General features: G+C 42.4%; 1 protein-coding gene across 3 annotated transcripts in view; it reads left to right on the top strand.

Moving 5' to 3' along the window:
• The first annotated feature begins 240 nt into the window (after window positions 1-240).
• Window positions 241-14,299, top strand: part of rnf144ab (ring finger protein 144ab) — a 29,275-nt gene continuing 15,216 nt past the window's right edge. Inside the window, exons 1-2 of one of the 3 annotated variants that reach the window (XM_064339792.1) lie at window positions 241-394; window positions 496-582. Coding sequence is in view for 1 of the 3 variants with exons in the window: in XM_064339790.1 (XP_064195860.1) it covers window positions 4,986-5,005 (20 nt within the window). In the remaining 2 variants the exon portion in view is untranslated. The other 2 variants (XM_064339793.1, XM_064339790.1) reach the window with 2 other exon arrangements.

Consider the following 14,299-nt stretch of genomic DNA (forward strand, 5'->3'; position numbering starts at 1 on the left):
AATGTAATTATTTATTATAAATCTCGGGGGGCAGGGAGTGGTATCTGCAACAAGTAGCAGTTAGCACAAAAGAAAGGAAAGTCACTGTAAATAGACGATACATTTATTTTTGACGTGACGAATGTAAGTATGTTTCCAGTATGAGTTTGTAGCCTCTAAGATAAAGCAATGCTTTGTCCCACATGCTGTCAGTGCTATGAGACGCAAGGCATAACTAATAACGAATGACGCCTCTTGGCCGACAAGGGGCGCTCCCAGTGATTTTTTGTCTTCAGAACAGCAAACCGGCGTTCGGTCGCTGAGATTCGCTTCAACTCCTCTAAACACGGACAAATGGCGTCAGTCCAGCAAGTCTTTGGAAACAGCTGATTTTCCCTGATGCGTTTCTTATATTGTAAGGGATTCTTGAATATTTCTTGAAGTACCATCACCTCGTGACGCAAACACGCGTACTTTTGGTGTAACATTGGGTATGTAAGTGTGCAATTGTTGCAGGGCTGTGAAATAAGACGTCACCTAGTCGTGGAGAGGAACCGGTGGCTCATGTGATTCTTTCAGCAGAGTGGTTAATTATATACAAAGGTAAGGTTGAAATGTATGATGCTACTTGCTATTTCACTAATAGTTTTCGGATTAATGTAGCTTTGTTTGATGCTTGTGTTCCACGGTCTATATAGAGTAGTCCCCACAAACGGTCCCCATGATATCAAGTAATTCTAAGCCTAACGCCGTGGGACGTGCCATTGATAGAATTATTATGGATTTCAGGTACGATGCAGTGCGATACTTGGTCCTTCCAACGTCATATGTAGTGTATTTAAGTATTCTTCCTGATTTTATTAGTAGTTACGCGTATGCCTGGTAGTTAAAAACATAATACTGGTTTAAGTCTGATTCAGAATAAAATCCTGGAAAACTCTCCAGATCCATGATCACCACTCTTGCGGCTCTCTTGCGCTTTGACGAGCGTCAACGCGGGCATTGTGCGTGTGAACATTGTTTATGTTTACATTGTATGTACTCGCTGCATTACACCATGTTGTTAACCTGCTGTGTTATTCCATTTTTGTTTGAGAAAAGCTGTTGATGTTTCACATTTCCGCCGGGACTCGTAAAATCCATCGTGGTTGTTATGTTTTTCCTCATTTATGTCTTCGTCTAGTTCATGGGTATGCAAACATGTAAAGGCTAAGTAAATTGTGTTCTTGGTGGACATTAGCTCCGCATACTGCAGCTGGAAAACTCCCTGTACCATGACTAGTACCAGAGCAAGGAGCAGTGCTGGCACAAGCCATTTTACCGGTATCTTAAGAACGTATCCATTTGGAGAAAGGGCACCAATTTAGAGATGTGCGACATAGGCTATCCAATGTCTATCAGCTGCATACAAACAGGACACCAACACGTTCCCGACAGTTACAGAAAGCTTGCTCAGTATAAATGTAGAGAGCCTGTCGGTCATGAAAGAAATAAGCGAACAAAGCTGGCAGTTCACCCCGTAATTGTTGTCTTTGAAGAACATGGTCTCCTTAAAGGTAGAGGGCGTTGGGCTCTCATCATCATCATCTCTATTAATGACGTAAGTTTCAGCTAGCTGTATGAATGTATGGGATTTATGATTCAACTGTTTATGTCTGGTTTGTGGGGAAACTGGGTAGTATGTTCTTCTTACAGGAAGACTGGATGAAATCATCACTGCTTCCCTGCTGTGTTTTAATGGTTCTCAGATCATTGGGGGGAAAAAATGTTGAAACAGAAGCGAGTCGCGAGGAAACTGTTCTTTCACTTGAAATGATTCCTTTGTAGTCACAACATGAACTTCGACCTTCAGAATGTCATTATGAAAGGACTTTTTTCAGCAGAGCGCTCAAGAGTTAACCACTCTCAAAATTAACCATAAAAAAATCCTCTTTCAGCTTCAGTTTAGGTAAGCTTTAGTTTTGGCAGGCTTTTATGGATATTTCAGTGATTGTCTTATCAATTAATTTAAGTGTGTGCATTTGCATATGTAGCGCATTGCACCTGGATGCTTACTGCAGAAATCAAGGTACAGTTGCTTGCCATTGGTTGCCAGGTGGGAGTCTAATACTCTTTCCGGCACTAGATATCACAGCTCCCTGGGTTGGGATTTTGGTTGTTATCAGGGTTTTTTTTTTTTTTGCATTTCTGCCAGCATGTCTCTTCACCATGCCTGTGGCGGTTGCATCTTAGCCTGTGTGATCCACGTGTCTGTAGATTAATCACCTGTTTGTTCTATCACACTGAAAGGAAACCGCTCATGTGTTTACATTAGATAAACATTGCAATGTGCAAATCAGTTGGCTGGACTCCTGAGGTTATGTTTTTAACAGAGCAGCACAGTCCATGTAATCTTGAGTAGAACCAGTCTGAAAATATTGATGTTGAAAACCAGTCCTGCTCAACCTCAAACTGCACAGTAGCAGCACATATCCAGACCTCAGAATGCACCAAATGCAGATATCTGGAATTGAATAAGAAGAATGACAAATAAGAACATCTAACCTATACATTTTGATGTCACTTGATATTTATCACTGACCTTTTTAACTCTTTCCTTGATTTTTAGCAGAATCTGGTGTAGAATTACCAGTTAGTGTTCAGGTGCACTGTTGAGACAGAGATGACACAGAAGGACGTGCCATCCAGGATTCCCTGACTTTTAACAAAGCTTTTAGCCCCTCCCTCAATTCTCCTGCTGGGGTGCCCTGTTACAGTAGCTTAACAATAGGAGACTGTTCAAGGTGATATAGCTTTAGAAACATGTGTCGCTTGTATAACAGACACCCAATCCCTTACCCATAAAAAAAAACACAACATGATTTCACATTGCCGAAACAGGCACTTAATCTCCATCTGACCTATCCCTGACCCATTAGATGTTGGAGCAGCTGTAGAGTACCATGCTAATAGAAGCATACTGTGCATTTATGACTCCTCGCCTCCCACTCCAAAAATAACCCCCTGGCTCATTGCTGCAAGTATGCCTTGTACACCCCTGTGAGAGATTCCTATGTTAGGGTGTAAGGGTAGGGGTTCAGCATTGATTCAGGGTTTAGCCTTTGATGAAACAAAGTGATGCCGAGGTTAGTTCATGGGGCATTGGGAGGGTTGCATTCATGAAATTGCTTTGTTCCCCATTGTATCCCCACAAACCTGCCATCTATTGAACGGGACTGAATACTAATATTGCAATACATCGTTAGAATATCTCATTGCGACATTAGTCAATGAAACAAATTGCTTTATTTATTCACTTTTCTGGCTTCCTTAGCCTGACTGCTCAGCAGTCTTGCAAGACCAATCTCTTTTTATGGCCAGGGGTTCTACAGCAGCAGGTGAGAGAAATTGCTTTGTCCAAATTAACAGGAACAACAGTCCTCCTGTGACCCCAAATAAATCAAGTTCCCTGACCCGACTGGAACTTGGAAAACATTAATCCACTGCTACCTCTATTTTTTGTAAATAATATTAATGTAAAGAGTATTTGCAAAAAAAAAAAGAAAAAAAAACCATAGCTTCATTGCTTCCATTCAGGACTTTTCCATTTCATGCCAGACTAGTTCAAGAATATATTCAGCAGACCGTGCTGAAAGTTTGCAATGAGTTATGGGGAATATTTTGCTCATTTAGTCTGCAGTTGCGTGACATTGCTCCCTCAAGAAAATCTGAAGCTGGAAAGGAGGCGTAACGCACTTCATTTTGATTGGACTGGCTCCAAAATTGGCGGCAAACGGTGCTTTTGGATCTCAAAGGGGATTCCTCTGAGTAAAGTTCTACAAGTGAAGTTTGTGAGGGTGGAGTAATGATAAGATTGGGACCCAGCCTATGGTTATAAAAATTGCACTTGTGAGATTTCTTCATTCGTATGTCATTAATTCTTAAGCACAACACTAAGACGTCTCAGATGCAATTATTGTCTCCCAGACACTCTGTAGCCTGCATTGCCTTGCACCGCAGTGAATCTGTGAGCCACGTAGGTACTCTTTTGCTCCCCCTTACATAACTTCATTCATTTCTATGACTGCCTTATCCAGAGCAACTTGGACATTAGCAGGTTTTGCTAATGAATCTTGTAATTGTCTAGGAGCTGCAGCTTCCTGGTTACAGCCTCAGACACCTGACCATTACTCCACGCTACTGCCTGAGCATACATGTCAGACAGCCACGTAGCATGATGGTTATGGAACTGCGCTTGCGACTCCAGGGGTGTATGTTCGTTTCCCAAGTATGGCACTAGAATTACACCCTTGCGCAAGGTGCTTAACCTGAATGGCTTCAGCAAACATCCATAAAACATCCTGTACTGTATATACACATTGTCTGCTAAAAGAATACAAGTTGTGTAAGTTGCTTTGGATAAGTGTGTCTGCTAAATGTAAATTCATTATGTTTCTGTAATGATCTCGATTTTATTAGAAATCAAATTTGCCGCATTCAACCATTGCAGATACTGTCCGTTAGTTGTTGCTGGGTAGTTGGATTCTTTTTTCTTTTTTTTTTTCTTGTGTTTTTTCACCCGAAAATGAGAGACCACTGGGTCCAAGTACATACTGTGCCTGCCAAGTCCCCTTCACCCATCAAAAAATGTCCCGTTGTCCCAGTTAATCGTGAACATCCGTGCACACATCCTGAATGGATGCGCACGTAGAACATACAGTGTACCTACTACTGGTCATCTGATAGTCACAAGAGTCTCTGTGCTAGAAGAAGGCTTGTATTAGAGTCTGAACAAAGATACACATTTAAAGCTATCTAATCTGTCTAAAATGGCTACCTGGCATTCTGAAGTAGAGGTGTCCTGTCAAGTTGTTCTTATTCTCTTGCCCAGAACTCAGTGTGCTGTCTCAGGTGTCCACTTTCCCCGTGATAGATTGCAGGTAAATAAATAGCCCGGCCCCTGAGTGAAAGGGTCCAGTTCTGTTTGGCTTTGATTTTAGGTGGACAGTCAGTCTGGCTCCCTTCAAATGGCACACTCAACTACTCAGTAAGTACGCATTGCTTTTTGTTGTTGTTGCTGTTGTTGTTGTTGTCTGTTTCTTTTTTCAAATACTTATTCAACAAAACACATTTTATTTAGTTTTCTATAAACCAGGATTGAAAGTCGTTGGGATACCTGCATTTCTTCTTTTAATGTTCAGAACTGTGCGAATCATTTTGTTTTTTAGTAAAAAGGTAGAAGGGTTGCTCTGTCCAATCTTCTACTGCATAATGTGAGTTTTAATTAGAGGATACCTATGGTGCATCATGCTGGGTGCACTGGGGGGTAGGTTACAGCATTCAGCCTATTGTTGCTTTTGAGGTGATTATATTGGAGATGATGGCCTGTGGAAGTTTTAATTGAACTTGTCGCTTGCTTAAATTCCCATTTCGCTGAGTTATTGCTGTTGATTTCATTTTTATTTGTGCGGTTGTGAGGGCAAGGTCCCGGTTTGAAGCTCTCTCCGGTTTTGAATAAGAAAGAGCCCTTGTTTTTAGAGCCGGAATGGCGTGAGCAGGAAAAAACGCCGGAATGCGACGATGACGTATTTCGCGGGTAAACGCAAGATGCGAAGTCGGGAGTCCGAGCTTCGCGTGCTGCCTGTGACCGGGATAGCGGTAAAAAGATGCGAAACTAAATCCTCTCCCTGCAGAAGCTTTCGTAATTAAGATATAATTGCTTTCCACCTTATTCCTACCTCCCAGTCCTAGATACTACCCTATGAGATGGCACCACAGCTCAGTCACTGATGCACTGTAAGGGAATGAGTTTCCCCATAGCGGGAGGGCCTTGTTAATTCTCACGGGCTCGTCAGTCTTTTCTTGGACTCCTCATAATCTTTTCTTAGCTCCCACATCTCTTGGATTTATTGCAGGAATGCGCAAAAACTGCTAAGCTTGACAACCTATTTTTAACTCGGAGCAGACCGAAACATGTCCTTCTGTCAAAGATGTGATGTTTTCTTCCACTTCATTAGCATCAAAGGCTGCCGTGCATATGCAGGATATACTGAGTTTTCTGTCTATTTTTTTTGCTCAAATGATGCATTCAAATGGTGAGTGTAAACAGCTCGACGTACCGTACTATATATCGAAGTCAAAGGGGCAACAGTAAAATGGTGTAGGAGATTAAGTCCACTGCTCACTCAGAATCCTTAGAAAATAAGAAAGAGAGGCAAAAGAGAGGATATAATTTGTATTAATCTTAAGAAATAAGTTCAAATGCACCGTGCGTGTGTGTGTGTGTGTTTGTCTGTACCTCTGTCTGCTTTCCTGCATGACAGAGACAGATAGAGAGATTGTGTGCTAGAATGTGAATGTATGCTTCTGTGTCTGTGTGTAGAGCTTTCACCAGCAGCGTCCCTTGTACTAAAGTAGTGCTACAAAGTCTGTCAGCCTCGCTGAATGTCCTGTTCTAATTCAGGGCCACTGTGCATCAGGATCCTAAGAGATGGAGGGACACTGGCAATCTCTCTCTCGCTCTCCTTTCTTTATTTCTTTCTTTCACTTCCCTCTGCACAGAGCTGTGCTGATAAGAGCTACCTTGATGAAAGATGTAGGGTTCTTTACTCGTCAAATACAAATACTACAAAGATGACACAATGATCCTTTCCCGTTTTAACCCGCAAGAACATACATTGCATGCTAAGATGCTGTTAAGTTACACGCAGTACAGTTTCTCAAAGGCAAAGGGTAAAGCAGTAAGGGGACAAAGGGCTCTTTATTCTGAGAAACGCATGTGTGAAGCCCGTGGTTTGTGGAAAAAGCAACTGAATTGCAGAAATTACTGTGAAAAGGAATTGGCTGTTGGGTATGGAATTGCTGTTACATAAAGGGAATTGGATATTTTATAAGGGATTAATACACACTTATGCCACCACCTGCTGTCATAGATGGCAAGCCTGCCAAAAATACGAATCAACTTAAAGGTTTTTAAAAATGTATTCATTTATTTATTGATTGACATGTGTCATGTGTTATTGGTGTGGTGAGGGCCTGGGCAGCTGAAAACATGTTTTTAACAATAAAGTTGACATATTTTCTTATGCGTGAGTAGAGTACCTTTAATTTAATTGAAATGTATTAGGCTGTTCTGTTTTTTTTTAAAGATTGAGCATAAATGCAGCCCTTTATTGATGTAACTTATTAAGATGTTTATGGATCTCCAGCAGGTATTATCAGCCGTGACACCAACAAAACAGTGCCCTGTTGCTTTACTTTACTTTTGGGAAGTGGTGCAGATACAGTATCCTGAGCTGTTTTATTAAAATGGGTGAATTAATGATGTGTTTAAAAGGTACGTAACCACATTTTTCATTTGAGCTGATGGTTGTGCTGTCTCCAGTTTGATTCATTTCAGGGCGAATGATTTATGTAGAGTTCAGGGTATATTACTACTCGGCCTTTGGCTAGTAAACTAAATGAACAAATGATGAATTGGTACTCAAGTGCCTTCGCGTGATCGTTGTGTAAAATGTGCCACTGGGAAGCTCTTTTTTCAACTTTTCGCATTAATATAATTTAAAGTTGCATTTGGCAATGAAAATACATTTTATGGATCTCCTGGGTTTGTTTGCCAAAGTTATTTACTCATTCATTTTGCAATGATCATTTCCTGACATTTACTCTTCAATATTTTTTATATAATGTTCGCTTTTACTGTAATTTACTATTATAATTTTGTGTCATATCATATAATATTAATACAAGTGATAGAATGTGCAACACACTCTTTAATGTATTCTCTAGGTTCAAAAAAAGTCCACGCAACAAATTTCCCTTGGTGACTACATTCATAATCTATCCCCTATAATTATTTTTAATAAAGATAAGGCAAGAGTCTTACGACCGTTCAACAGCGTATGAGCTTGGGGGAAAATGTTGGGTACCGCAGTTGGGTAAGAAGGTTTTGATTAGATTAGTCCCTCAACTGGTCTCTCAACGCAATTGATAGTATTTTCTCGACGAGAAGAACGGGTCAGGGAGAGCCCTCTTGCCCCGACGGAACGTTTGCAGCCGGATACACGATGGACTCCTGGAACGAGTGGAGGGTCGTGTGCCTGTCGATCCTTTCCGTTGAGGATGTTGAAGACGTTTACTTGATTGGAATTATGATAACAGGCTTTCTGCTGTTTGGAGCTGGCAGCATCCTGATTTATCGCAAAATGCCGAAGGCGTTGGCAGCACTAATTGGGAAGCTGCCCGCCATTGAGGGAATGGGCAGGGCTGTCAACACTCAGACTCAAGCGATTTGTGAGCTCAATCGCAAACTGGATGCGATTGGATCGCAAATTCGCATGACGGATACCAACTTGGAGAAGTTGTCGGTTCGGCTCACTGAAATGGGCCACTAATTCGGATGATTGGAACAACGCTGAGAGAACCACAGGACTAAAGGTAGACGAAAAATGCAGAGCCTGCCTGAACCCAAAACAATCCTTATCCTCATTGGCTCCCCCACATCGGCCTTGGAAGGCTGATATCTCTCCACTCTCCTGGATTGTTATGCAGACAGATGCTCGGCCCTACCCCCACCTCCCTGCTCCTATGGAACTTTGTCTCTGGATCAGGACTCTTCGAGGTTATCTCCACGGCAACGGCCGTGTCCTCGTCATCAGTATCAGACGGCAGAGACAATGTTGAGACTGTGGTGGAGATGAAGTCCATGGACTTACACACACACGCACATGAAGATAACACACACACCACCTCCTACTCAACGCCTTCTTGGCTCCCACCCCCCTCCCTCCCCGTTACAGTGCAGTCTGCTGAGGGTTGATGCGATGCGCCTGAGCGGCTGCGCGCTCCCCCCAGTGTCTGTGCTGCGACACTTCCCCTCCCCGACACCCTACCCCCTACCACATGTGCAAGTCTTCGAGTTTTTGTTGTAATGTTTGTAATGTTTGTAATGTTTTTATGATGTTGCTATGTGCTGAGGTTTTTCTTCGTTTCAATGAAACGAGTGCCCTCTCGTTTCATTGAAAGGACTGTTTTTTTTTCCTCCTCCTTCCTCCTGTTCTCTCATTTTTCATCTAATACGTTGGCGCCGCAGATGGCTGCCTCGGTGTGTTGACCAAAGCAAATTCCTCGTATGTGTAAATGTACTTGGCAATAAATTCGATTCTGATTCTGATTCTGATTCTGATTCTGATTCCTTTCAGCACGTCCAGTACTGCACAGCTGAGGTTTATTATGTCAGTTCTTTCACAGAGCGTTCTTTTTCCTGCGATATTCCACGGTTTGTGACCGCGCTCTGTTCTGCCTGGCAGAATCGGGTCTCAGCTCTCAGGAGACGGCGACTGCAAGGCGCAGTCACTAATGTGTAGATGAACGACAGGAAGTGGAAAGGTTAGCGGGTAGTTCCCACACTCTCGGTTTGTGGCTGAGCGATCCACAAGCTTTGGTTTGGCCGCAGCTGTGGTCAGGACAGGGCCCGAGTGACGGACAGCTTGCAAAAGAACAACCTCCATTAGCACGGCATTTCTGCTAACATTTATGAAAAATGAGAGGTGTTGAGATTCATGCAAGTTTGTATTATCTACATTTAAATTAGGTCAGTCAGCTGAGAACTTGATTTTCATTCGTATTGATTGCCTGGAGAATGAAAGTGGGTAGGGAATGCAAGGGGTTGTATAGCCAATTAGATGAAGTGAATGATTGGTGGTCAAATGTGGAGAGCTAGTTTTAGTGGGACCTGGACATTAGGGCTAACACCCCTCTTTCACCATATACCATAGGTTCTGTAATGACCAGTGAGTCAACTCCTTGAAGATGTCAAATGTTAAAGCAGTTCAGCTGGTATTGTAACAAAGATTCCTTCCCTTTAGCATGGGTGACACATTATATGAGCTGAAAGTGATCCAAACTTACCCGTTTGGCAGACATTCTTTGGATGAGTGCAATGAGAATGTGCTTCTGGGACAAATCCTTGCCATGCCAATGCCACCTGTAGCCAGGAGGGTGATGTATAGGCTAGGGTTGCCAATGCAGGAAAGTTTCGGTTGGCAGGGTAGTCCTTGCCTCATTGCGCAGTGGCAGTTTCACAGATTGACTGGGTGCTTGCGGTCTGCCAACATCAGCAATACAAGTCTCGCAGTTCTGAATTGGCTGGCTGCATATGCTCTGAAGGACACATGCTAATGTGCACCCTCACAAGTTGACTGTGAAAGTTCTGAGCCTACACTTATGATTGGGTATTCCTAATTACCAGAGAAAAGGAAAAACAGGGACTAATAATTTGCAACAAAAAAGGTTCCACTGGGAATTAAATTTTAAACAAATTAGAAATGGTGACACTTTCCAAATTATCTTTACTGAGTCAAAATTGTGCATTAATAATTTAGTTGTGTTGCTGTCTGTAACACACCATGTCATACCCCTCTCTCTAAGTGAGAGATGGTGGGTTTCAAAGGAGGGGCTGTGTGAAAGTGCTTTCTTTCCGTTAGCGATACACATGGCACCACTCCCTTTTCCTCTTCTTCCCTCTCTCTCTCTCTCTCTCAAACTCTGAAGCGTTCCCACCCATGTCTTGGGCATGATAACAGATGGTTCACTGTTAATGGCACCCGGAGAAGGCCGGTGATGTAATCCATTCTTGTGAGGCAGGCGGAGTGCGTGCCCTTTCTCTGACAGATTGCCAGACTGCGGTTTGACGTGAAGGTGGACGCGGACCTTTTCAAGGTCTTCCCAGCAGCCCTTTGCACCTGCCGGAATACTGCCTCATGGAATCAGGCTTCACCGTGTGTGCAGGGAAGTAGCCAGGCATTGCGGACATGCTGTGGTGGGGTGTGCTCCATACAGGAAGCATTGTTCCAGTCCAAGACACTTGGCCAGAGGGTTACTGCTTAGCAACCACATGCCAGTCGAGAGAGAGAGAGAGAGAGAGAGAAAAGGACACACCATGACCTGAATCCCAGCTTGTATAAAATTGGAAAATTAATAGCATGTGGTTTTGATACACACGTAAATACACGAACACATATTTGAAACGGTGTTGACACATAGTTATGAGAGGGTTTTGCTTCCTGTTACAATCACTCTTTGGGTAAAGGGGCAATTCTGACAGTTATTATGGGTATCTGTCAACAATGGTGGGAAAATGTGCAGTGGATGGATTTAACACATTTAATGGCATTTGTGTTGACGTGGATTTTGACTTTTTAAACCAATGGAGCGGAGCATGGGTGGAGTTTTCCCAGGGTTCTGGTTTCTGTGTCTGCGTCTCTGTGATTAAGACTATTTTGAGAACGTCCAGTGATTATTTTTCTTTTTACATCTATTGCTTTGTTATCTAGAGACAAACTATATCTAGGCTTGGGGGGGTTTGTTTATTAAAGTTAGACAAGTACAAATTGCATTCATTCTTGCTTATGTTTCCAGTTTATGAGATCTATTTTTGTGCAAAAATAGGCTTGATTCTAATTTGAAATTTGATGGCAAGAAAGGCCAATGTACAAGAATAAGACAACTGTAACATGAAAAACTTTTATCAGTCAGAACCATGTATTCACGTGATCTAAAAGCCAATTACTCAGTCCTCTGATCGCTGGCATTAATACAAGCTTTGCCCTGTACAAGTGAATGGTCAATGCGGAGGTGCACATAGTGGTGCAGTACAAATGGGCTGGACCATTAGAAAACTGTCAGCTGAAACTTTTGGGGTATTTTGAGATTGATGGTTTGGAGAATTCCCCAAATGGTTATTCCTGACAAGCCTTATCACATCCGAAATTCTTTCAGAGTTCAGTTTTTGCTATAACGCATGATGGGTGTGTGTCAGAAGTCACATCAGTTTATCTTCCATGTTTCATTTCCCCTTATGCTAAATGCTAGTGTCTGAAATTTCTGTAAGCTGCATTATTGTTTACAAAGCAACTGTTGGCTTACTGTGAACTTCAGGCGAACCTCTGCCAAGAAGACAAAGGAAGGCTTCTTCCTGGAGAGAATGAATGAAGAAGAAATGTAGTAAAACTTCCGCAGTTATAGAATTCCCCCAAAAGTCCCCAGTCATAGAATCGTGTCATTATCGACTTCAGTTTTTTTTTTAATGCTATCCTGAAATAGCCAGTAAATTGTTCTGTGGAACCAATAATGGTCTTGATGATGGTGGTAGTGCTAAAGTAGCTGTTAGCTCCAAGGAAAGGTTCAGAACAGGCACCTTTTCTAAAAACACAAAAATGGGGAGTTCTGGCATAACTTTTCAAGGTGCATGGCATATGCAGCAGCATCGGTAAAGATGAAAATTCCAGTATACGTGGAGTTTAATGGAAGAAAATAATCCGTTATTGTGAAAATCATCAGTCCATTTTCGCGTGCAGCTCTTTTCCAAGATGAAACCCTGGAAAAGGGTTTTTGCCGAAACACATTTTAACAAATGAATGATGGCAATTCTCCATTCAGTTCCAAGCGGAACTGGAATTGTTTTCTCGATTGATTTTTCTATCACCGTAAAGATTTTCAAGCAGAATTCTGAGATATTGCACTTTTGATTCCTCTCCATTAAGGATGATGATGCAGTAGAAGTGCTGGCTTCGGCATTGCTTTCTTGGGGAAGCTCGAGTGTTGTGAGGCTATGTAGTGGCCAATTACAATAATGAATCACCACAATGTTCCCCTGGCACAAGCAGCTGAATAGCCCTCTATGTGAGACATCCCAACGATCGCCTTTCCGTGTGTTTTGAGAAGTGGGAAAGTGACTGACAGCAGGTTGTATGTTATGTTTTGTGGTGGTTATATCTGTGTTTAGTAACATCAGTGAGGGCATCTTTATTCTTTTTTATATACTGAAGCTCAAAGGCCTCAATGTGCAGAAAAGAAATAGCTGCTCTGGGAACATTTCTGTTTGATTTGAATATTGTGGGCACACTTAATCTTTCAAAGGGCCTGTGGAGTCAGTTTACCTATTTCCAAAAAACTGTTCTGTGAGCGTGAACTATGTTAACTAGTTGTTTCTTGTTGCTTTGTGTGCGGGTCTGCATGTGTGCATGCGTGCATGCATGCGTGCATGTGTGTGCATGCGCACTTTCCTGCTTCATCCTTCTGTTCCATTCTCCTTCTTTAATAACTGCAAATATGATGAGACTGTTGAAGCTTGTTGCTTTCATTTAGTCCGTTGGTAAATGTCAAGTGGTAATAACTGGAGGAACTGTGAATCAATGAAATGGGGGGGGGGGGGCGGGGGACAGAAACTAATTCTCACGGGAAGCCTTAACAGGTTTATCAGGCATGCATAGTTCATTGCCGCAATAAGGTGCTGCTTCTGTCATGGTTTCCATACCAACGGAAGGCAACAGCTCATTATTTAATGCCGGGTCTGCAGATGTGACCTTTTAAAGAGACAGACGGATTATGAGCGGGTCGGCTCGCTGAGTGCAGACAGCTCCTCTGGTTTCAGCTAGGCTGGACAGCACTGTCCTATTGGTGGCGGTGGGGGGGGGGGGGGCTGTCACTTTAAAGAGCAATTCTGAAACACACAGGCTTCTGTGGTAATCCTAATATAACCTGAATGTGTGAATCCAGTTGGATGGATGCTATGTTTGGTTATTGAATATGTTGTTGATTGCACTTTGCTTGAAATGGAATGAATTGCAATTGGCTCAGTTGCAGTAATACATCGGCTTGGATAGAGTACATGGTACATACATTGATCTGAGACAACTACTGTTCTGCTCAGGTTCATGGCAAGTGGATTTTGTAGCAATAGATTTACCAAAATACTTGGTAAATATCAAGTAAAAAATATCATGGGTGATTTCTCAAATACTGCTCAAATCTACCAACAATGTAAGTCACTCTGAGTAAGACTGTTTGCTAAATTAACGTAGCATCGTATGCAGACTTGAATAATTTGAATAATCAGATGTGAGATTGGTTAGACGCATTTGATTGGTTAGAAAGGCTAGATGCATTTGATTCTTGAGGCAAATACCCAACCCTAGATGAACTGTACTTCTCATTAAATGTTTTTTTTTTGTTGTTTTGTTTTATGGAGAGGGTCCTTTAAAAAGGAGCGGATGACTTATTCATTTTCTTGGCCGAGATAAAGTGAAGGAACAGTGTGTCACGTTCTCTACCTTCTCTGTAATCATGTACCCTGCTTTGCTAGGCTAATTGTTAGTGGCTTTACTCTAATTTGTATCATCATTGCCTCCTTGGCCGTTTCCAACTTCTCCCGGTTTCCTTGGCTATCTTCCACTTTTGACGCGACCTCTGAGGCTCCACGGCTGAACTGTAATTGTTTGTGTGCCACCTCCATGTGCAATCCACTCTCTCTCTCTCTCCTTGTGTTGCTCTCAAATCGGGC

The sequence above is a fragment of the Anguilla rostrata genome, chromosome 6 (assembly GCF_018555375.3).
Source record: "Anguilla rostrata isolate EN2019 chromosome 6, ASM1855537v3, whole genome shotgun sequence".
Taxonomy (NCBI): Eukaryota; Metazoa; Chordata; class Actinopteri; order Anguilliformes; family Anguillidae; genus Anguilla; species Anguilla rostrata.